Genomic DNA, 24471 nt, shown 5'->3' with positions numbered 1-24471 from the left:
TGGTACACAGGCTGAGACCCTACCTGCCCGCAGACTGTCTTGCCAGAGTGGTGCATGCTCTAGTTATCTCCCGCTTGGACTACTGCAATGCGCTCTATATGGGGCTACCTTTGAAGGTGACTCGGAAACTACAACTAATCCAGAATGTGGCAGCTAGACTGGTGACTGGGGGCGGCCGCCGAGACCTCATAACACCGGTCTTGAAAGCCTACATTGGCTCCCAGTACGTTTCCGAGCACAATTCAAAGTGCTGGTGTTGACCTTTAAAGCCCTAAATGGCCTCGGCCCAGTATACCTGAAGGAGCGTCTCCACCCCCATCGTTCTGCCCGGATGCTGAGGTCCAGTGCCGAGGGCCTTCTGGCGGTTCCCTCATTGCGAGAAGCAAAGCTACAGGGAACCAGGCAGAGGGCCTTCTCAGTAGTGGCGCCTGCCCTGTGGAACTCCCTCCCATCAGATGTCAAAGCGATAAACAACTACCTGACATTCAGAAGACATCTTAAGGCAGCCCTGTTCAGGGAAGTTTTTAATGTGTGATATTTTAGTGTATTTTTGGTTTCTATGGAAGCCGGCCAGAGTGGCTGGGGAAACGCAGCCAGATGGGCGGGGTACAAATAATAAATTATTATTATTATTATTATTATTATTATTATTATTATTATTATTATTATCCAACCAAGTCTCTGTTACACATGTCATGTCAAGTCCTCCATCCCTGATCATGTCATGGATGGCAGTGGACTTATGAATCATTGACCTGGCATTGCACAGCAGCACCTTCAGGTCATGTGGGTATCCCTTGCTGATTCCAGTATTCGTCCGGACAAGACCAGACCCGGAGGCAGGGATAGTCCTCAAATAACGACTAAACCTGCCTCCTCGGTAATGACATGATCTGGTCTTAGCGTAATTCCTCCTAACAGTGATCACTGAGATTGGTTGTCCCAGTGCATCCCCCCCCCCCATGGAACGTATCAATGACAGATGGACATCTATCTCCCTGATACTTTCATTTTAAGCTGCAAGTATTATGTTCTCCAGGACGATGGGCTGTTGTTCAAGAAGTGGCTAGAGGTCAATCAAATAAATGTTTGCAGCATGTAACACAGTTCTTATAAGATTTATAGAAATGAATGACAATCTTGGTCTTCCATCAACAGCCTTCCCCTTCAGTCCCTGCTCTTCAGCCATACAGTAAAAATAAAAACATGGATCCAAAATCTGACCTAATATAATTTACTAAAAACATTTGTTAGTACATAAGCAAAGCCCTGCTGGAACAGGCCATTGGCCCACCTCATCCAGCATCCTATTCTCACAGTGACCAAGGAGAGGCCTCTTGAAATGCCTGTAATCAGTACCTGGATGCAAGAAAACTCTTCCCACTTGTTATGGCTTGCAACCGGTGTTCAGAGGCATACAGCTTGCAATAGTTGCGAGAGAACAGCCTCCTCCAGGAATTTGCCTAATCCTCTTCTAAAGCCATCCAACTGGGTCATCAAGTTAGCTCCTTCCAACTGCCGCTCCACAATGTATTATTAATATTAATTATTTAGCAATAGGGCAGGATCTCCTGTGCAATAAGATAAACCGGGTAATAAGAACTCAGTTAATTACACCAACATTAGACGGGATTATAGTGAAACTCAAGGGTGGGGATATAAAATACTCCCCACCTTCAATAATACTCCCTGTCTAACAGCTCCTTTGTTTTACAGAGAGGGATTGAGAAATGCAAGAAAATAGCAAAATAGCTGGACGGTGTGTGTGCCTGGAAGCATGTGCCCTCTCCTGTGTTGCTATTTTTGCTTTTTTTTGTAACACCCCTCCCCCCAAAAAATCCCCATCAGCACCAATAACCTCCCTCTTTTTTGAGAGTCTCCTAATTCTGTAAGGAGGGATGTAAAAACAACAACCTGAAATTGCAAAGTGTCTTCTGTGTTTTTCTCTCCTTCCACCCTAACATCCCTCCTTCCTCTTCTTTGCTACCTCCCCGCCCCCCCCCACGGGTGCCAATCCCCCTTCTCCTTAACAGTCACCCAGCTTTATGGGGCAGGGAGAATGTCTGCAGGTGTGTCCTGTGCTGTGCGCTTCATGCTTTCTTTCCCACCCCCCAATAGCAAAATATTTCTGCTTCTGTTCTTAATCTTGTTTTGCCCTCTTCACCCCAGTGTGAACTCTAATTTCGGGAAAGGCAGGCTGGGGCTGTCTTGTTGAGTGTGTCAGCTTTGCCCCACAGGACAGTGGTGTTGCTTGAGTTCCCACTGGATTGAAAGCGGCTTCTGCAGGAGAACTTCCTGCTTTGTTGTGCCTTGTGTGTTTAGTGCAGAGCTTTCCAAACTTTTCATGTTGGCGACACACTTTTTAGGGATGCATCATTTCATGCCACAATACTGTAACTCAGTTTTACTAGCAAACCAGAGGTTAAACTCATCCCTTTCCGGCCCTGGGAGAAGCAAGGGGGGCATTCACGTGACACACCTACACACTGCAGCCGACACACTAACATGTCATGGCACACGGTTTGGAAAGCTCTGATTGAGTGCTATTGTGTGTATGTTATCACAATGATATCCCATCTTTTCTACAGGGAGCTCAAGGTGGTGTACGTGGTTCTTTCCCCTCCACCTCTATTTGCACAACCACCCTGCGAGGTAGGCCAGGCTGAGAGGCAGTGACTGGCCTGAAAGATCACAACCAATGAGCTTCATAGCTTAGTAGAGGATTTGAAGCCCTTAAATTGTGCTAGTCCCCCGGTTGGTTTGAACATTATTCCTTTACTTCAGTTTTCCCAACTCTTCAAAACAGAGCAACCAGAGCTCTTTGCTCTTTTGCAAAGCCACACATTTAGACAGAGATGGAGGCATCTGCAAGAAATTTAATTTACTCCATAGCCCATACTTGGGTAATATTAGCAGCAACCCAATTGCTTCAGACATCTTTGATGTGTGTTTCATAACATGCATTCCAGCTAGGTGTTTGGTAACAAATTTGGGCTTATGCAATTTTCTTATGGGCACATGAGATACATGTATATGGAAAGGAGATTACTTGTGTAAAGTGACAGTAGTGTAGCAGGATGTATTATTACAAAAAAAAGAAGATTTGAAAATGATATGGTCCAGGGCATCATAATTCCACAAACGCCTGCAGAATCTCACCCAATGTGCACTTGCTTCTATGAAGGCACACAATAGCAATCACACTTTGTGCTTTGTTCCCCTTGCTGGTCTAAACTGGTGAGTCAGTTTTTTTCTGTAAGGGCAATATGCCATCCTCTCTTGTAGCAAGCCTTCACACTTGTCCCTTTCAAGTCCTTCCATCATGTGTCCATCTAGAGCCATAGATGCGGCCCCTTAAAGAAATCCAATTAGTGGTTTATCCATGAAGCACAGTTGCATTACAGATTCAGTAATGCAAGTTCTGGAGGGTTTGTGATGTGTTGATATGTAATTTTGATCATATCATTAAACACACAATACTTTATAAGAAATTTTGTGCACATATCTAGTAGTGAGCCGTGAGCCAGTTGGATCTGTGGTCTAACAAGGCAGTTTCCAATGCGACTAAACTGGTGTTATCAGAGCACCAATGATGTTGAGGGACCCAATTAATCCTGGGGTGGCCTTCATGCCTTGTGCGTGAACTTCCCAGAAGCACTCGGCCAGCCAGTGCTGAGAACAGGATGCTGGACTAGGTGGTCCCACTTTGGCCGGGCCCGGAAGAGCACTTGTGTTCCTCAGAAAAGCGGTGTGCCACAGTTTACGAATGGTGGTTTGGACCTGAAGAGCATCAAGACCCTTCTAAAGCTCCCATCGAACAGTCAATTCAGCAGCAAGACACACCTGTCACATCAGAGCACATATTATGGACTTGAACCTGTTCCCCCATCCTTGCTGGCGGCGAGGCTCCAAACTCTGGCTGGCAAAGGGTCTGGCAGGAGTTGGTGCAGCCCTGGAAAGAAAAGAGAAGAAGCGAGTTCCAAAACTTCTCTGTGGACCACCACAGCAGGGGTCCTCGAGGGAAGGGAAGGGCCACAGCTCAGTGGTAGAGTCTCTGCCTTGCATACAGAAGGTCCCAGGTTCAATCCTTGTCATCTCCAGGAAAACTAGGATAGGAGAGGCTCTTGCCTGAAACCCTGGACAGCCACTGCTGCCAGTCAGTGCAACTTCAGTCCATGCTGCTTTTTTAAAAAATGGGTTTGGTAGAGCCAATTTTTGCCACATGACTCAAATTGATTCATAAATAAATAAATTGGTATGTATTTCACCAATCCCAAAGTTTGAGAGTCAGTAACCCAAATATTGTAAAGGTGGTTGTAAACAACCCCACTGAAACAGACAAGAGCGATTATGCAGACGCCGTTGCTGATTGCGAAGAGGCCCAGAAAATGTAGGTCCACCACTGAGGTGAGGTGGCCGCCTCTGTGGACAGGATCCACAGAGGCAGCAGATCCAGCCTCCAAGGAATGCATCACCCCCTGCTGCTGCCACAGTGGCAGCAACTGCTACAATGCACTCCTTGGAGGCTGGATCTGCCTTCTCCTTGGCAACCCCCCCCCCCCCATGCTATGCCACAGTGGCATCATGGCAAATAGGAGCCACTGCTGGTCTCCTCCCACCCTTGCTTCCAGTGGAGATCTTTATTCCCCCTTTGTTCCTGATGTAGAGCTTCACTCACCCCTTCTTCCATGACTGGCGGAGGGAGGGAGGGGGGAGGCACCATTTTGTGGTTCGCCTTAGGTGCCAAAATGTGTTTGGCTGGTAAGGTGGGTCACTGGATGGACAGTGCCTTGGGCTTCAGCCCTGTACATGAGAAGAAGCGTCTCCATCCCAATCGTTCAGCCCAGACACTCAGGCCCAGCTCCGAGGGCCTTCTGGCGGTTCCCTCAATGTGAGAAGTGAGATTACAGGAAACAAGCAGAGGGACTTACTGGTAGTGGCGCCCACCCTGTGGAATGCCCTCCTATCAGATGTCAAGGAAATAAACAACTATCTGACTTTTAAAAGACATCTGAAGGCAGCCCTGTACAGGGAAGTTTTTTACTGTGGTTTTATAATTTGTTGGAAGCCGCCCAGCGTTGCTGGGGCAACCCAGCCAGATGGGCAGCATATAAATAAATAAATTATTATCCTTATTATACATTCTGTGAACTGACCTACCTCTCTAAGACACTTGCTCTCAGTTGACCAGACTCGCACTCGTGGGGGCCTGCTGGGTGTGACATAAAAACAGCAGAATAAACCAGAGTTTAGGGCAGTGTTTCTCAAATGGACTGTGGAATGGCCTTGCCACAAGCAAAGTACTGTGGCAAATATTCCAGCAATTTCCAAACCATATGTTTAAAGCGCTATGATGCCAATTTCAACTGCTGTGGCTTCCTGCAAAGAATTCTGGGAGCTGTACTTCGTTAAGGGTGCTGAGAGTTATTAAGAGGCCAACATTCCCCCTCACAGAGCTACAATTCCCAGAGTTCCCTGAGAATATCAGGTATGGGTGGTAACTCCACCCTTAGCAAACTACAGCTCCCAGGATTATTTGAGGGGAAGCCATGGCTGTTTAAAGTGGCATCCTAGTGTTTTAAAGGTATGGTGTGATATGGCCTATGTTAGTAAATTGCAAGCTGGTTATGCCAAACTCTACCTCCACCACCATTTTGTGACTCGTGGTCTACAGTAATTCCCAGCCCTCTCTCAAGTGAGCCCTGGGGACAGAAGGTCTCAGAACCTTTGAATTGGGGGAAAGCCATGAGAGGCCATGCTGTTTGTCCTACTTAGAAATATTCATTTTGGAAAGGCAAGATTTTTCTGCAACAGGCCTCCTCAGTTTCTGACCCAAGCAAGCCATCTCCCAGCCATCCGGTCTACAGAACTACCCACTAACAGTAGCTCGGTCTTATCTGGATTGAGCTTCAGGACAGATGAAAGAAAGGCTTTCCTTCAAAATTTACCCCTCTTGGTTAAGGTTTGGCTCAGGGCTATTTTTTCTAGCAAAAGAGGTGCCAGATCTCACCATGAACGCCTCCCTTTGTTCTCTTATAATGACAATGGCACCCACCTGAGAGGTGCCAGAACTGAGTTCCGGCGAGTTCCGGCTGAAAAAAGCCCTGGTTTTGCCCCTTCTGATCAAGAGCCCTGTAGACACCACTGTACTTACTTAGTTGTGAATTGTGGGACTTCCTGTTCTGTAAGCAGCTGTGGCAGGAGGGATCCAGGTGCAGAAAAGCATTGAGATTGCTAGAAAAGAATAAAGGATGTCACTGAGATCTGATTTCCAGATTCACAACTTAAAGTCTAAACTATGTCTTTTTTCTGTTTCCTCCTCTGTTTTTTTTTTATTTTGCAAACGCACAACATTTGGAAGGGAGACTGTGGGTGGAAATGCTCATGGAAAAACAGGCCTTCTCCTTCCCCAAATCATTCTTGCCTTGGGTTGACTCCACTTACTCAGAGCAGACTCAATGAAAATTGATGGGTCCAACTAACTTGTCCATTGAGCTCAATGGGTCTACTCCGAGTATGACTTAACACTCAGCCATGGTTTGGTGCAGAGTCAGGGTGATGGCGGATCAGATGAAGAGTAAGGGAATTGGTTGCTATTTATTTATTGCAAAAAAGGTAAATAAATGTTCTAAACTATTAAAGGAAAAGATTGTTTTGAACACCTTCCTTTTTCGAAATTAAGGGCATGTGCAGATATACCCAGTGTCAGCACCTTTTGGGGAGCAGCTATTGCTTAAGAGCTGACCTGTTAGCCTGTGTCTGATTGCGACAGGCAGAAGTCCCCATGGACTGCTTGGTGTCTTCAGTGCTACTGCTGACAAACATGGCACGTCCGTTCGGAATTCCAGGAGTGGAGATCCTGTCTCCATGTGTTGCAGCAACCAACACTACAGGAAGATAAAGCGTTGAGAGGCAAAGTGGTTGAGAGGCAAAGCTGCTGATGCATCACCAATGTTATGGTGCCCATGAAAGGTCTCAGTAAATACCCCCTCAAAACACAATGCATGAAGGACTGTTTTCTCTTCCTGCTCAGTTCCTGTTTGCATTGACTCAGACTATCCCATGTTGAACAAGCTCCCTTTAAACATACCCTCATTTCATTGGAAGCCAGGACCTCCATTTGATCTGAACAGAGGGTATGTGCAAAGAGCTGCTCTCTGTGAGCACATGTAGCATGGCTAATGCGGGTGCCTTTTCCCATTGATGGGGAGGCTGATGGGGGGGACATACCCACACTATTTTGTGATGCTGTCTCTCTTTCTGCTCTTTTAGATGTGACAGTAATTTTGCATTTTGCCACACCACCACTGCAGACATTTTGTGACAGCACTTGCTCAAAATTCCACTGTCCTCAAAAGGTTGACGACCTGCAATCTACCTATTTCACCTCAACTGCAAGTTCACCATTTCACCACCAAATTTGGCTCTTGTCTTCACACATCACACTAAGTCAAGGTTTGCGCTAACCACAGTTTGAGCTTCCATCTTCACCACAGGCCAACCATGGTTAAGAGCTCCTCAGCATAACCATCTCGAGCTGCAGTTACCTCTGCAGGTTGAGGAAGACCCAAAACTATAAGTTTGTCAGTCCCAGACAGATCTACACTATACATTTAAAGCACATCCAATGCACATTTAAAGCACGTGATGTCCCCCAAAGAACCCTGGGAACTGTAGTTTGCCCTTCACAGAGCTACGGTTCCCAGCACCCTCAACAAAGTACATTTCCCATGATTATTTGAGGGAGGTTGTGTGCTTTAAATGTGCATCTGATGTGCTTTAGATTGTGTGGTGTGGATCTGCATCACACCAAACTACGGTTGGCACAAACCTTGGTTTGCAAGACTCACATAGCAAGTCATGGTTTCTTATTCATAACCATGGTTTGGCCTGATGTCTGACTTGAGCCTCCATCTCTGTACTAGGGGGAAAATGGCACCATGCAGAGAAGACTGCAGGACCAGAAGTAGAGAGGGGGTTACCTGATGCTCCATGGGCAGCCTGCTGTGATTTCAGATGGCTGCTATGAGGGACTACCATTTCCCCCCACTGAGAAGATCTCTGGTTCCATGGGGCCAGTGCAGACTGCTCTTCTATGGGCTGCGCCTGGTGGCATTGTTGTGTGACAGAGCTGCAAAGAGTCATGAAACAGAGGTGTGATATTCAGACAATACAAATGTTTATTTTGAGCCTTTGATGGTGCCTGTGTGTGGCCATGTTCTTTTAATCTGGGGGTTGCAAGCTCAGGATTTCCTAAAGATCAGCTGTGACCAAACAGTGTTCATGTGTTATTTCTAATAATAATATTTGGAATGTATTTTTAATTGACTTTGAGATAATATACATTAAATGAAAAAGATAAACACCACATAATGAGAAAATGTTAAACATCCTCCCTTCTCTTGCCAGAAACCAGGAAAGTATTCTTGTCCGTACTCTATTTGAAGATCTTCAGTCATGCTCATTTACTTGCCTATTATTGTTTTCCCTTCAACAGGGAGCTTGAACATCATATTACCCTAGTCTATGTCACCTAAAGGAACGTAGTTTTAACAAAGGGAAAGCTATCAGGAAGTACTGAAGCAAATGGCATGAGACTCAACCACACTCCCACTTGTCCTGTGCTTTCTAGGCATGGGTCAAGCACTTTTTAATTAATTAATTTTAATTTATTAAATTTGTATACAGCCCTTCACCCGCAGATCTCAGAGTGGTTTACAACATAAAAATACCAGAGGAAAACACAAAATACATAATGGAAACAAGAACATAGGGAATAAAAGCGAACCTTGAGGAACACCACACCAAAGGCTCCATGGGGCCAAAGAACAGTCCCCAAGCAGCATCCTCTGGAAATCTCTCTCCAAGGAGTACTGGAACCACTGCAAAGCAGTGCCACTCCCCCCTCAACTCAGACAGACTTTGTCCCATCACTTCCCCTCGGACAACCTGCTCTTTGGTGCTAAATTGGAACCAATGGCAGTCTGCAGAAAACTCAATTCAGTGCTAAACCATGGCGTTCCCAGGGCAGTACTGTTGGGGCAAATGGATGTGTGAATAAACCCATGGCGTTCTCCATGGACATGTTAATATGTGTAAAAAATGGCCACCTAGTGGCATAGAAAGTGTCTGTTTCTTTCCCCTCTTCAGTACTGCTACCTCGTGGGCTGTTCTCCATACATTTATAAATCATAAATCTGGTCCTATTATCTTGTAAATTTTGCCAAGTTATTCAGTCCACTTATTATTTCAGTGATTTATATTCTCTCTCATCTCTGGAAATCAGTCTAGGGAGAGAGAAACAGTAAGGAGATGAGAACTTGGACAGCGGCACCATAACATGCACATTTCCCTTACTTACGATTCGCTGGTGTGGCACAGCATGGAAGGGAGGCTCTCATTCTTACGATGCGGCAACATAGCAAATCGAACCTGGCTTGAGGTCTGTGATGTAGGAAGCTGTTTCTGAGCAGAGAGAGAAATGGTCATAGCTAGAGTCCTAATGGATAGTCTAGCCCAGGCTTCCCTAACTTCATACCCTCCAGATCTTTTAGACATCATCCCATGCTGGTTAACCCAGATGGTAGTCAGAGTCCAACATCTTTGGAGGGCACCAGGTTGGGAGGAAGCTGATTTAGCCCAACCCCCTGGCTTAAAAAAATACTTCTACAAGTTTCAATTATTTTTCTCACTAGGAGGAAGTGAAACAGCCGAAGGATAGTTTTGCGCTGTTATTTTCTTCTTACCTGGCTGTTCTCCCTCTGTGTAACATGTTAGAAGATTCTAGCACAGTTGTTAAAACAGATGTGGACTGCTATAAACATGTGGGAGACTTTGGCCTGTATCTGGGTCCCATGTGATTCCCCCCCCCCAAAAAAAAAAATTAACTTGCTTCAGAGAACCGACATGGTTTGCTCATCATGCTTGATGTTTATATTATGTTTCTGGACATGCTGTAAGCCGCCCAGAATGGCTGGGGTATATAATAATAAATAACAACAACAACAACAACAACAACAACAACAACAACAACAACAACAACCTTTCCTCACCAGTAATTAATAATGTTTGTGAACATTCCATGACTTTGCAAATGCTTGTCCAATGGTGGGTAGGGCAGGAGCTCACATGTTTAATGCCAACAAAATGGCACAAGGTGGCAGGCAGGGAACTCACCATGGAAGCAGATGGAAGAATCCCTCCACCATGGAAGAAATTGCTGTTCATAGACAGTTTGTTCTGGAGGGCATCTGTAAGTTTGTTCACAATTCGCTCCTGGGCTGTTCCTGAGACATCCTGGCATTAAAGAAAAGATATATGTAATAGGTTCAGTGAAGTTAGTGCGGATTCACAATTTTCTTTAGTTCATCAACTAACTAGCCAGTGTATTAGAGTTTTGGAGCCTTGGTGTAGGTTCACCTGTGGTTCTTTCCAGGTTTTTAAGATGAAAAGGCACGGTTTTCTCTAAAAGGGGTGAAAGCTTGCAAGTTTATAACTGCTTGTTATTAGAAGCAAATACCACCTCAAGGATTTCCATCTGGTCTCATGTCTACTGATCTTTGAAACGAGGTCAATAACAGGCAACAACCATTGTTCACCTCAGGCAAATTTGCAACAGACATAGGACACTTCCAGATGATCTGTGTATCATTTATCCTGATTTTCTTTGTGTAGAGGTTACGAGAAATTGCATCAACGCAAGTGATATCACGCACTTTCCAGCCAATTTCCCCAACACTTTCCTCATCACTGGATGAATCCCAAGCCGGAATTAAGATTGCCAGAAGAAATATCAACAACCTCAGATATGCAGATGACACAACCTTGAGGGTAGAAAGTGAGGAGGAATTAAAGAACCTTTTAATGAGGGTGAAAGAGGAGAGTGAAAATATGGTCTGAAGCTCAACATCAAAAAAACTGGGCCCATCACCTCCTGGCAAATAGAAGGGGAGGAAATGGAGGCAGTGAGAGATTTTACTTTCTTGGGCTCCATGATCAATGCAGATCGTGACAGCAGTCACAAAATTAAAGGACGCCTGCTCCTTGGGAGAAAGGCGATGGCAAACCTAGACAGCATCTTAAAAAGCAGAGACATCACCTTGCCAACAAAGGTCCGTATAGTTAAAGCTATGGTTTTCCCAGTAGTGATGTATGGAAGTGAGAGCTGGACCATAAAGAAGGCTAATCGCCAAATAATTTATGTTTTTGAATTACGGTGTTGGAGGAGACACTTGAGAGTCCCATGGACTGCAAGAAGATCAAACCGATCCATTCTTAAGGAAATCAGCCCTGCATGCTCACTGGAAGGACAGATCCTGAAGCTGAGGCTCCAATACTTTGGCCACCTTATGAGAAGAGAACACTCCCTGGAAAAGACCCTGATGTTGGGAAAGATGGAGGGCACAAGGAGAAGGGGACGACAGAGGACGAGATGGTTGGACACTTTTCTCGAACCTACAAACATGAGTTTGACCAAACTGCGGGAGGCAGTGGAAGACAAGAGTGCCTGGCGTGCTCTGGTCCATGGGGTCACGAAGAGTCGGACACGACTAAACAACTAAACAACAACAAAAAGTCTGATCTTCTGGGGAAGATAGTTTATTGTGCATGACATCCCATGTCCCACATGGTCTTGTTGGAGACACTGCCACGGAGGACTGCTTGGCTGGCACTGACCTGTGACAGAGCCCTTTCCATGGTGGTTCCTCATTTGTGGAATACCTTCCCTAGTGAGGTGCATCTTGTCTTCCTCACTGTTAAATTTCAGGAGAAATTTAGAAATATTCCTATTCACCTAGGCATTTGGCAGCTGAAAGACACTGTTCCTGGCCCCCTGAGGCCACGGACTGAGACAATGTTTTTAACTGTTTTTAGAATGTTTTAAAACTGTTTTTAGATTTTATTTTGTGAAGCTGTGGGTGGCGCTGTGGTCTAAACCACTGAGCTTCTCGGGCTTGCCAATCAAAAGGTTGGTGGTTCAAATCCCCACGATGGGGTGAGCTCCCATTGCTCGGTCCCAGCTCCTGCCAACCAAGCAGAAAGCACCCCAAAAAGTGCAAGTAGATAAATAGGTACCACTTCCACGGGAAAGTAAACAGTGATTCCATGTGCTGCTCTGGTTTCGATGTTCCGTTGTGCCAGAAGCGGCTTAGTCATGCTGGCCACATGACCTGAAAAAACTGTCTGCGGAGCGGACAAACGTTGGCTCCCTCAGCCTGTAAAGCGAGATGAGCGCCGCAACCCCAGAGTCGTTTGTGAGTTGCTCCACCACCCTGCACTCCTTCAGGAGCAAGCAGGGTATATAAATCAATTATGTAATTAATTTTTTTTTAAAAGCCAACCATAATTGCACAACCTGAATTTACCAGTATGTGACTGAATCCCACCCAAAAAAAGAGCAACAGTCTGGAAATGCCATCAGTTAGTCCAAATTCCTAAATTCTGAATCCACATTGATCAAGTCCATTAAACAGCATGTCAGCAACAGGTTCATTTTGTATAATCAAAATACAGGCTGAATTTTAAACACAGAACCAGCTGCTGCAACAAGCCTTACCTGGCATTTAGAGAGCAAGGTAAGTGCCTCTTTGTAATACAAAATGGCTTTGCCAGGGTCTCTCAGGTGAGCGTGTGATGCCCCAAGCCCTTCGTAAGCTTGCCATTGGCCTGGAAGGTCACCTGTGCAGAAAAGGAGGAGATGGGGTTGGAGGGAAACAGAGCAGGGTTCAGTCTGAAGAACAGACAAATGAGCCCCCTATTATTTATTTTGTTTTACTTATAAAAAATATTTTGATACTGCTCTTTGTAAAAAATATCAAAGCAGAAATAGACTATTGTGGAAGAATGAACTCTTAATTGCCTGCACAGATCCAGTGGCATAGAAAAGTTTTCAGCAGGTGTTTAAAAGTTGATACTGAAGGTGCTGTCTGAATCTCTATTTTTTAAAAGAAAAACACAACCAAGATTTTATTAAAGCTTTTTCAGAATACAATAAGGTGGGGGAAAAACTAAATAAAATCTAAATAAAAACAAAAACAGAGAGGGAACGAGAGAAAAGAAAAGGGGGAAAAACAAAAGGGAAAGGGAAAACAGACAAGAGAAGAAAAATAAAAAAGGAGTTCTGATTTTCTGCTTGTCAGTTACACAAAATAAATTATTCAAAATATTCACTGCAGAATGACACCGAACTGATCTACTTTCTGTTAGGCAATATTTCCACAATCTTCCAATGTAAACAGATCAATTCATTTTCCTTTTTACACAAGAAGTCCAAAAGGGGTTCTATCTATCTATCTATCTATCTATCTATCTATCTATCTATCTATCTACCTATTTCTTTTTAAATGTCAGTAATAGCTTTTATCTAACCAAACATACCAGCTTTGTCTCCAATAACTTCAAAAACCGTTCCTCCATATTTAACAATAATAAGTCTTTCCATCTTTGTCCACAACAGACTCTCTTCTGTGATCCTATAGTTCTTTACTTATTATGTATTCATCTGTTTAGGGACGCAGGTGGCGCTGTGGGTTAAAGCCTCAGCGCCTAGGACTTGCCGATCGAAAGGTCGGCGGTTCGAATCCCTGCGGCGGGGTGCGCTCCCGCTGCTCGGTCCCAGCGCCTGCCAACCTAGCAGTTCGAAAGCACCTCCGGGTGCAAGTAGATAAATAGGGACCGCTTACCAGCGGGAAGGTAAACGGCGTTTCCGTGTGCGGCTCTGGCTCGCCAGAGCAGCGATGTCACGCTGGCCACGTGACCCGGAAGTGTCTCCGGACAGCGCTGGCCCCTGGCCTCTTAAGTGAGATGGGCGCACAACCCCAGAGTCTGTCAAGACTGGCCCGTACGGGCAGGGGTACCTTTACCTTTACCTTTTATTCATCTGTTTGCACCCAGTTCCATATCTTCTGTGCTCATTTCCTGTTGTTTTTGCCATGGTTGATCCCTGGTTGAATGTCTATCAGAAGAGTATTCCACAGGGCTGGACCAATGACACAAAAGGCTCAGGTTCGTGTTCCCATCAAATGAGCCTTGCCAACTCAGGGAATTACAAACGGCACTCCTGCAGATTCCTTCAATGAATGAGCTGGGATATCAGGGTTAAAGCGGTCCCTGAGGGGGACCCTAAGGGGTTTAGGGCTTTGTAAACGAATGCAAGGACCATGAACCTGGCTCAGTAACAAATGGGCAGCTAGTCACAGCAGTTACATCTCTAAGTTCTGGAGGCCAGCTGCTAATGGGTTGGCTGGGATAATGGCCACACAGCCACTTGTTCTGTTGTCTGTAGGGTTGGGGGAGAAATGTGAGTCAGTTCACATTTAAAGCAAATTATCATTTCCCAAAACAATATGCAAACCGAAACACAGCTAGCCTTTGAAATTCTTCCTTATCTGAATTTTGTGATGCAGCTCTCCTGCTAAACAGTTGGTTCCAAAAAAATCCACGTTTTAAGGGAAAGAATAAAAATTGGGATATTTGTGAAAATACCACGCACAAATGCAAGATTGCGCACAAAAAATGAGTACATGTCAAAACTGCACATAGGTGTTTATTAAGAGAAATTTGCACCAAAATGCTGGTGAATTTTCATGAGGAGATATATATATATATATATCCCATTGCAAATTGCTGAACAATGTGAAGGACTGAATTTAAGACTTGACAAATGAGAAACAAAGAAATGAAATTGGTGGATCCTTCTATCCCTTGTAGCCTGATTTTCAAACTTGAATGAGAGTAAGTGAACACATGGTTATCAAATGCCACAGTGGGAGGGCAAAAGTGTAATATATATCGTTACTCCTCTTATGTATTGTGTTCCTAACCAGAGTTCTGCTGCCAGTCACGACATGTATCTTAAGTTTAAGAAACTATCAGAAGCCAGATTCCCTGTCAACAGCTCCCCCAGCTACTTCCAAGAAGAATGCAGCCTAGGGGCTTTGACCTTTTAGGTTGGCCTTAGGTAAGGTAAACAGAAACACAAAAGTGAAAGGAAGTGCCCCATGGACAGAGGCACTTGTTATTGGCTGCCAGTTCATTGTTGTTGTTGTTTAGTCGTTTAGTCGTGTCCGACTCTTCGTGACCCCATGGACCAGAGAACGCCAGGCACTCCTGTCCTCCACTGCCCCCCGCAGCTTGGTCAGACTCATGCTGGTAACCTCGAAAACACTATCCAACCATCTCGTCCTCTGTCGCCCCCTTCTCCTTGTGCCCTCCATCTTTCCCAACATCAGGGTCTTCTCCAGGGAGTCTTCTCTTCTCATGAGGTGGCCAAAGTACTGGAGCCTCAGCTTCACAATCTGTCCTTGCCAGTTCATTGCTGGGCCCAATTCAGGGTCCTCGCATTACTAATCAAAGTCCTAAATGACTTAGGCACCAAATATCTGAAGGACCGCCTCCTTCCCTACAGACCCTCCCAGGTATTAAGAGCAACAGAGAGGGTCCTCTTAGTAGTTCCATCACCCTGATAAGTTTAGGGGGTGGCCCCTGGAAGAGGCCTTCTCTGCGGCGGCCTGTAAATTGTGGAACTCTCCACAGTTGCGTCTGGCTTCTTCACTATCCGGCCTCTTTAGGCTGGCCTTTGACACCTGAGATGTGTGTCTTCAGGATGCTCCCTATTTTTCTGAATATATTATGTTTCAGTTGTTTTTAATTCTGAATTTTAAATTGTTGTAACCTGCCCTGGGATTTGCTGCTGAAGGATGGTGATAAATCTAATAATAATACATGAGTTTGGACCTGCCTTCACTGCTTTTTACAAAACAGTTACAACCCCCTTTGGCCTTGGTGGTGCAGGGTGGGAAAACACTTTCTCTGGATCTCTCTTCCTGTCTCCACACCTCATTTCTCACCTGAGTCCTTGAAGGCTTGGAGCGCATGAAGGTAATGTTCCCCAGCAGCTTCGTGGTCATCCAGTTGGCTTAGCGCATAGGCCAAGTTGCCAAAACACTGTCCCTGAGCTCTCCTGTTTCCCAGGGCACCTGCACAAAAATATCCACAAACTCTGGGTTCCATGAAGCGTTCCACCTGTTGCTGAACATTTTTTTTGTTTTCACAGGCCCCACTCTTGAGCCTCACACAGGGAGATTGGGGAGGGGGAGCAAGTGTTCCCTTTCACTTGACATCTGGGCCAGGAAAAAGCTTTACCTGGTAGGTTTTTGCCTCTCAATCTGTTGTAAAATGCACAGGAGGTGGTAATGTTCAATGCAAGATGTGTAGTTAGGCAGCTAATAAAAGGATTGCTGAACAGGGACTGAATTCTGAGGTAAAGCCATTTTTGTTTTCAAAAGAACTGCCCAGTTTTCTGACATCACCATCATATTAAGTTCCACCAGTGTACATAGGGCCTTAAAGAGATTTGTTGGCAAAAATCAACGAATCCCTGCTTCAAAGGAGCTTACGATCTAAAACAGACAACTGGGAAAACAGCAGCAGTAGTGAGGAGGAGATCTACTTGAAAAATAATAATGCTGCAAATATGAGGGGACAGTGCTCACCAACCTGGTGCTCTCCATATGTTTTGGACTACAACTGCAGTCAGCAAAGTCATGCTGACTGGGCTAATGGGAGTTGTAGTCCAAAATGCCCATGCTGGCTAGGGCTGATAGGAGTTGTAGACAGAAACATCTGGTGGGCACCAGGTTGGCAAAGGCTGGTGAACAGATATATTTTTCTTCTTTTCACTTATGCTATCTTTTATTCACTCCCTACTTGCCCAAGAGATTAAAAGTTGGCTCACGTCCTTCTAGAATTCAGAGCCTCCTTGTTTTTGTAGTGCTGTTTTGTTGCTTTCAGTAAACAGATCTCCCCACTGAGGATAGCATTCCATGCATTTGATGCCCAAAGTTCATGGTGCAATAAATCTTTACTGATTACAAGGCTCTTTAAAAAATATTAAGTGTTACTTTATCTCAGATTTCACCACTATACCCCTTTTTGTCTCTTGTTTTCTACATCACTTTGTGTGCTTCTTGTCAGACCCCATCTGTGTGTTTGGACAAGTGACCTGGGCCAGTTTGGTGTCCTCTACAGCAACTTACTGTGTAGTGAGGCGGCCCTCCGGTGGAACCCCAGAGCCTTCCGGAAGTTCCCAAGGGTGTTATGGGCAGCCCCAAGGTTCTGAAGGACGACTGCTTCTTCACACCGGCCGTCAGCATGGGTTTGGCAGAGTGGAAGAGCTCTCTCAAAGCTTTCCGCTGCCAAGGAGAAGATCTTGAGCTGGGAGAAGCAGAGCCCAATGTCATTATAGAGTTTTCCTGGGGTGGGGAGAGCGGGAGAGAGGGAGGGAGAGAGAGGAAAAACAGTATACATTGATAAATATATGAATCAATTCAATATTAAAATAGTTTTATAGGTTTGGGGGGTTCCGTCTGAATGATGCCAATGGGTCCCTTTCAAAAAGTGATCCTGTATCTGTGAGGGCAGACCTGGTGAACAGGTCCAACTAATTATATTTCGGGGCCCAAACCTGAGACCTAGGGGAGGTTCCTGGTGAGGTCACAGAGGCTAACCTTGGAGATGCAGGTTAATTGGTAGAGAGGGAGTGGAGGAAGGCAGACCACTCAGAAGGTCTATACTATAATTTGCTGCCAGCTGTTGCCGTTCTGGAGCTTGCAATCTGCATGCATAGTCATTACACACACACAAGAGTGTATGGCACTCTTGACCACTTGCAGATTCAAAACCTTGACTCACCACCTGGAAGAGGCCAGGCAAACACAACCCTATTATTATTATTATTATTATTATTATTATTAAATTTGTATACCAGCCTTTAGCAGCAGGTCCCAGTGCAGTTACAATACAAGCGCAAATCACAATATAAAAACATAAAATACATAATAAAAACAACAACAACAACAACCCAATAATCCCCCGCTCCCCAACAAATTTTAAAAGGGCATTGGATGTCAATCAGCCACAAGCTTGGTTAAAAGAGGAACGTTTTTGCCTATGGTACACAGGCTTCATGTGGCTGACCCAAACTCTTCCTTTCAGGGTCCCTTAAGACATACCCAGCAGAGCTTTGTTTGAGAGACGCTCACACAGCAAGCGACACTCATTCAACACCTTGACGATGTCACTGGCGCCATACTCTCCGCTCTGAAGCATATAGTTGCCGGCTTTGCTGAGGGCCACTGCAGCGGCTTCTAGGCTCTCGACTTCCACGTAAGCCCGGCCGGCTTCCTGGAAGCACTGGGCGGCTCGCGAAGGGTCTTCCATGCCCAGGTAGCAGTAGCCCATCTTCATGTAGGTGCTGGCCTCGCTGCCGGCCTGGACCGAGTGGTAGTGATCCTGGGCCTTGCGGAAAGACTCCAAGGCCTTGGGGAAATCCCGCAGGCCTTCGTGGGCTGCCCCAACATTGAAGAAAAGGTCCCCGAGGTGCTCCCCGGCTTCCCCTTCCTCAGAGTGGGATTTGAGGAGGAACTCCAGGCCCTTCTCCGGCTTCCCGGCCTCCACGTAGGCTGCACCCAGGTTGAAAGCGCACACCTTCCGGGCCTGAGCACTTGAAGTTTCCAAGGAGAGGGCAAAGGCCTTCTTGAAGCATGATAAGGCCTCTCCAACGGCACCAAGCTGCAGAGCCTGGTGGCCAGCTTTGGTGAAATCTTCAATCTTGGCTTCTTTCCTCAAGGGCACCTCGCCTTCCTTCTCAGGTTCCCCAGGTGCCTCTGCCTCTGCCTTTCCTTTCCATTTCTTCTTTTTCTTGTTGGGCACCTTAGAGCCCTGCCGTCCGCCTTCTTCTGGGCTGAGCTGTGCCTCCAGTACAGAGGATTCCTCCAGAGCCATCAGTGGTTGCTGCTGAGCTGGTGGGGGTCCATTTCTAGGGGAAACAGGAGCAAGAGAGACATCACGGGGAGGACATCCAATAAAGCGGAAACCTTGTCATCGTTTCATGTCATTAACAGCACTTGCAATACACCACATGTTTCAAAATCAGCTCAGGAGGTTTAAAAAAAGAGAGAGAGGGTGCAAAGCGTCTTCCGGAGACCTGGATGGATGCAAAAACAAAGTGTAGGGAAAACTTGATGTGAGAAAGCAACGGGGAAGAAGGGAGAGGAGAGATAACAACAGGAGATTGAGTGAGTGTTGGCTTCAGCTGTTGAATTTATTCCTGTTTTGCAGCCGTGAAAGAAAGAAAGAAACAGGAGCCCCTGTGCAAGAAGAAGAAGAAGAAGAAGAAACTTCTTCTTAAACACATGACTACAATAATAATAAAGGTCTATGACTCACCGAGATGAAAGTCAGTAATATTTTTCTAGTGAACGCTGACGATCTGGGATAGGACTTGTGGAGCTACAGATCACTTTTGCAAATGCTGTCAAATGTCAGCATCACGCAGGAAAGTTCATTTGGTGAAATTTTCGAGGGTTTCTTATTTAAAAGACTTTTTTATGCGCAGGCTTTCTTCGTAGAGTACAACAAACATTTTTCAAGATCATGTACATATATATCTTTCAGATGTGCAATTTGATGGAGGCCTTTTGTAGGAAAATGTAAGAAATTGTCACCATGCCAATCTCCCAGTCTCTGCAGAGCAAACTCTGGCCTCCCTCCCTCCTTCCCATGATGGCTTGCGAGGATTCAAGTTTCTTTTCAGTATGCCTGAGACATGCTGACTCTCTCCATGACAACCAGCTCTAACAACTGAGGACCCACATCTCTCTCTCTCTTCCCAAGGTTACCTGTGATGGTATTTGCATGCAGCCAGTCTCCTGTTGCTTTTTAAAGACACAGGTACATTCTTATGAGGTGCACAGACTTATGTGCCTGGCAGAAGCATGCAAGTGTAAACAGAGAATTAGCCAGACCCTGGGGGGGGGGGGTGGAAATCTACCTATTCATTTTGGCGTGTTTATTTGGATTAAGCCTTGGTTCTTAAACCAGTGTCTTAGACCTTAAGAAGACATCTGAAGGCAGCCCTGTACAGTATAGGGAAGCTTTTTAATGTGTAACATTTTATTATGTTTTTATATGTGTTGGAATTCACCCAGAGTGGCTGGGGCAACCTGGTCAGATCGGTGGGGTACAAATAAATTATTATTATTATTATTATTATTATTATTATTATTATTATTATTATACCTCTTTGGTCACATCTCCTGCTGTATGATTTAGCTTCTTCTGTCTGAGGACCCAAATGCAGGGAATGCTACTTTAGCTCTTACATTTGGGATCTTGGGGACATCCAGGGTGCAGCCTGAGCTCTCCTGCCTCAGGTTGCGTAAGCAGAGAGCAGTGGGGGTGGCAGCGCCTATTACTGGCTTTTATTGACAGCATCCGCTCCCCCTTTCTTTCTCTCTCTCTCTCTCTCTGTGTGGTGCTCTGCCTTGGTACCCCCAGGCTGGGACTGAGGTCAGGTGTTTGTATTTTGGAGTCCCAGGAGGAGGAACTGGATAGCAATGTGCCCACATTTGCTCCCATCTAGACTTAGAAGGTAAACTTTTTGCAAAGCACCTCCTAACAAAAACTACCAGCAATCATGGGTGTAGCCAGGGGGAGCAGTTGCCCCCTCTAAATCAAGTAACTAAATAAAAATACTCAACTAACTGACCAATTGAATGGCAGATAGCTCTGCCCTCCCGCTAACAAAAGTCCTCCCCCCACCGCCGCAATACCAGCGCCCATACCAGCGATGCTCAAAAGATTTGACACGGCATTCTAGGAAAGAGGTTTTTGTGTGATTCATGTAAGGTTTATGCAAATGTAATTTGTGCAAACCACAGACCAATCTGCGAAATCCCTTCCAACGCTACAATTCTATGATTCTGTGAAATGAACGAGCCGCAGAGGGTCCCTAAATTTATGATTAAAATGACCCAGCATAAGGTTGTTCACGCGGAGGGGACGGAAGAGCTGCGTTTGTGCAGGGATAGCAAAGCGGGCAGTCCCGGCTGTGGCGGCGAGCGCCTGAACTTGCAGCCGTGTCCTCAGAAACCTAGGCTAGAATGCACTGGGCATTTGTTCTAAGGAGGGTGTCGCTTCTCGATCTCGTGGCTGAGATCAAAGTGAAGTATCTGGGGTTTTTTTTTTTTTTTACAGTTTCACATTTTGTTCACACCTAGAGAATATACCAGATATTAAAGAAATTTTTGAAACTGGGAGATGGATTTGTGGCTTGCTCCACGCACTGAACCGGGCATTGCAGTGTTTCCAGGTACAGTGCCGTTTCTTAATTTTGGTTTAAAAACAGGTGAGTGAGTTTCTTGTTTTCACAAGTGTTATGCAGAGTTGTTCTTATTTTTAAAAAAGTTGTGGGGTGAACGTAGGGATTAGATTGGTAGTTGACACCTTTTCCTTTTTTTTTCTCGTATTGGAACTTTAGCAAGCAGTCCCTCCTTTGCTTTCTGCTTTACATATGCATATAAAGATAGCGAGGACTGAAAATGGGGACTTCAGACCACGAAAGCTTATGTGACAATAAATTTACTAGCCTGATCTTCTTTCCCGTTTTTACTTCTTCTCAAGCAGGCCTGACTAGTTGGAGAACCTCTCTCTTTTAATCAGCCCATTTGAAAAGGAAAATGACACCAAGCACGATTATGCGCGCAAAGAAACTGAAAATACTGGGAGAAATACTCGAGACTGTAGCGAAAGGACGCCCATATGTCCGTTTGTCTCTGACAAACAAGCAACAAAGAGTCTTGCTGCGCCTTAGGTGGCCCTCCGGAGATAGTTTGAGGACTGCAGCTCCCATCAGCCCCAGCCATCGTGCCTAATGGGTAGGGATGATGGGAGTTGTAGTCCAGCAGCTGTTGGAGCCCCGCAGCGGGTTCCCTGGTTTCTGGAAACTGGGGAGCTCGAACACGCTTTGCTCCTCCTCGCTTCCCGAGCTCTCCCTGCAAACTCCGCCCGGGAAGGCGTACAAAGCATCCCGCAATGCAACTGCCATGGCTGGGCTCACCAAGGAAACTACAGGTCCCAGGATCCTCCGCGGCGGCCTCAGCTGGAAAGAGAAGGAAGGGAGGCGGCGGGAGATTCAAACTTCCAGCGCGGAGCTTGCTTGGCTCCCCCAGAGGAAGCGGAGCCGCCGGAGATGGAGCAGACCCACCAGCGCGCGGGGGGCGGGCAGGCCCGACCCACCTGTGAGTTGCCCGTCGGGGTTGGGTTGGGCTGGGCTGGGCTAGTGGGGGTCGGGCGCACAAGCCCAGAGAGTCGAAGGTGGGGGACCCGGGGAGGGGAATGTGGCACAGATATCTATTTGTCTGACTGCATTTCAAATTATGTCGCTTTTTTCTTTTGCATCCCTGGTGAGTGATTTAGGTACAATCCTATACACTCTTTGAAGTCATTATGAAATAATAACTATGATTCTATGAATTCAAGACAAGGAAACGAGATCCATACTTAGACCACACCTTTGTGGGTGGGATCCACCGAAACGCGACGAGCTTTCAATCTTCCCAGAGCTATTTATCGGACGAAATATGACATAAAAGGGGAAGAGCAAGGGCGGGGGGACTTATTTAACCTGAAATCTCTATCTTGGACCTGAGCCCCTGTGTTTGACCTCATGGCTGCAATACTCAGCCTAATTAAAAAAGGCCTCCAAAGTCTCCCTGTGACAGGGAGGAGGTGCAGTTGAAGTTAGTAAGGCTTTACTTCTGAGTAAATGTGCCTAAGGCAGTTCTGGGGGAGCCACAGGGATATGCCCCTGTTCCAGGTGCAACATATTTGCTTACCATGTAATTCTATCCAGGCATATCTCTTTGGAAGCAAGTTCTGTTTTGTTCAATGGGACTTACTGCCAGCTTAGTGTGTGCAGCCATCTGCATCTCAAAATACTTTGCATTCCACCATTTACAGATTTTTCTTCATTTCTCTTGGTATGTATCATAACTTAGAAAAGGTGAATGAGATTGGAAGTTTATTTTTATTGTAAAATCAGCCCTTAATAAAATTAAGCAGTTGTTAAAACCTGTTTAGCTCCCCATATTGAAATTTTGGGCTGTTGATTTTTACCCATGGACTCCTTGGTCCCCCTCACCACAAAATCTCTGTCTGTGGACCAGCAGAAAAGCAAATAACTTTGCTGTGTACTCAGAGGAATTAGTTGCTTACCTTAATTGGATTGACAAGCATAATTGTCATAATAAATAATATGAAGCTACCTTATACTGAGTCAGACCAATGGTCCATCTAGCTAGTATTGTCTACCCTGACTGGCAGCAGCTCAGGCAGGGATCTGTCTCTTTTCTTTTTGCAGGGGTGGGGGGAGATACAGTGCATGGTATGGCCACTGTAGGAAAGGATGCCAGACGAAATGGATGTTGGATGTGATCCTATCAGGCAATTCTTTCATTGATATTTATCCACTCTCACCCAACTGCCTATGAAGCAATGTTTTGTTAACTTTCCTCTTAAAGCAGCAGGGTGTGTGTGAAAGAGAGCGTAAGCACACAGACACACCACACATACCCCTCCTACCGTGCAAAATATCTGTTTACATGCTTTCAAAAGAACCGTTAGGAATGAAGTGAGTGCCTGTGAAATGCCTTGCCAGTTTGGCAGCAAGGATACAGTTTGAAGTGAGTGAGTCATAACATTGACTGGAGCTGTTTGACTTATGCTTCTGTTTTCTTTTTCTTTCTTTTTTCTTTTAATGGGCTCCTTTCCATTCTGGAGGAAAGATTTCCTACCTTCTCCAGACCTGCATTTGCTTTCTATGCCAACAGGACAGAGGCTGTATATAGCATTGCTGTTAGAGCACAGCTAGGCTCAAAGTTGGTGGGCAGGAAGCTGTTTCTTGAGACATTCTCTAAACAACTCTAAATGTCCAGAGCTGGTTAGGCTCAAATCTTTTCATGGGAGATAATACTAACCCCTGGTGAGTTATCTTTTAGTGGCTGGTAATAACGAGGCACGGTGCTGGAAAAGCCTGAAGGGTGCTTCTTTGAAAAAAAATAGGTACAATAAAATCTGGCAAATAGCACTTGTTGAAACTATTAAAATAAAATTGGCATAAGATTTGAAGCATAAAAAACTGTTTTACAACTGATTGGTGCAGCTCTGTTATGCACATGCCTAAAAATGAAAACAGAGGACTCCCTTCACAGTATACAACTTTGCGGTTAGCAGAATACACTGTTTATCGCCTCCTATACAAACATTTACTTTTGGTGTCAGCATGGAATATTCTACTTTATGCATGTATGATGTTATGAAATGTTATAAGAATCTCATTCATATATATAGAGAGAGATATTCTAGGCCCTTTAGAGCTTCAAATGGCCAAGACCAGCTCCTTGAATTGATTCCAGGAGCAAAGTAGCAACCAGAGGCTGCTATGAGATTGATCATACGTCACCAGTCAACGCCAGTCAGATCTCTGAAAACCTCAGTTTGAACTGAGTGTGCAAATAGCAGTTTTGCTTGCTTTCCCCAGATGAGCGCCTTACAGCGGATGAAATGGATGAGAAGAGGCACCAGAACATCGCCTACCAGTATCTCTGTCATCTAGAAGAAGCCAAGCGGTGA

The 24471-nt window shown here is 45.4% G+C and overlaps 2 protein-coding genes across 6 annotated transcripts in view; one reads left to right on the top strand and one right to left on the bottom strand.

The window, feature by feature from the left end:
- Positions 1-1150: 1150 nt before the first annotated feature.
- On the bottom strand, positions 1151-23205 carry TTC24 (tetratricopeptide repeat domain 24). 3 transcript variants are annotated; one of them, XM_079956702.1, is made up of 13 exons: positions 19228-20272; positions 18012-19148; positions 17037-17252; positions 15849-15977; positions 12557-12678; positions 10177-10296; positions 9362-9465; positions 7983-8131; positions 6746-6887; positions 6155-6234; positions 5161-5212; positions 3844-3952; positions 1151-1571 (listed from the first exon to the last, which is right to left on the bottom strand). In XM_079956702.1, exons 2-12 carry the CDS (start codon positions 18781-18783, stop codon positions 3847-3849), a joined length of 1992 nt encoding a protein of 663 aa, XP_079812828.1. In that variant the 5' UTR covers positions 18784-19148; positions 19228-20272; the 3' UTR covers positions 1151-1571; positions 3844-3846. The 3 variants fall into 3 exon arrangements, with proteins under 3 accessions (XP_079812828.1, XP_079812827.1, XP_079812826.1); XM_079956701.1 differs by lacking the exons at positions 1151-1571; positions 19228-20272 and adding an exon at positions 23106-23205 and having other exon boundaries at positions 2870-3952; positions 18012-18817; XM_079956700.1 differs by lacking the exon at positions 1151-1571 and having other exon boundaries at positions 2870-3952; positions 18012-18817.
- The window catches only part of IQGAP3 (IQ motif containing GTPase activating protein 3), a 42189-nt gene continuing 38387 nt past the window's right edge, over positions 20670-24471 (top strand). Inside the window, exons 1-2 of one of the 3 annotated variants that reach the window (XM_079956341.1) lie at positions 20670-21151; positions 24380-24467. In XM_079956341.1, the coding sequence (XP_079812467.1) occupies positions 21100-21151; positions 24380-24467 (140 nt within the window). In that variant the 5' untranslated portion in view covers positions 20670-21099. Of the gene's footprint in view, positions 21152-21298; positions 22080-24379; positions 24468-24471 lie in introns of those variants that run through there. The other 2 variants (XM_079956340.1, XM_079956344.1) reach the window with 2 other exon arrangements.

Source organism: Podarcis cretensis (genome assembly GCF_951804945.1).
Source record: "Podarcis cretensis genome assembly, chromosome: 16".
In the NCBI taxonomy this organism is placed as follows: Eukaryota; Metazoa; Chordata; class Lepidosauria; order Squamata; family Lacertidae; genus Podarcis; species Podarcis cretensis.
Note: the sequence above shows the minus strand (reverse complement) of the source record. Positions and strands in the feature narration are given on the sequence as shown.

Coding starts and splice junctions, on each gene's coding strand:
- TTC24 (XM_079956701.1), bottom strand. CDS start 18,783: ATGGCTCTGGAGGAATCCTCTGTACTGGAGGCACAGCTCAGCCCAGAA. Junction 15,978..17,036: donor GAGGGCCGCCTCACTACACA/GTAAGTTGCTGT, acceptor ATTTTTGTGCAG/GTGCCCTGGGAAACAGGAGA. Junction 10,297..12,556: donor CCTTGCTCTCTAAATGCCAG/GTAAGGCTTGTT, acceptor CTTTAATGCCAG/GATGTCTCAGGAACAGCCCA.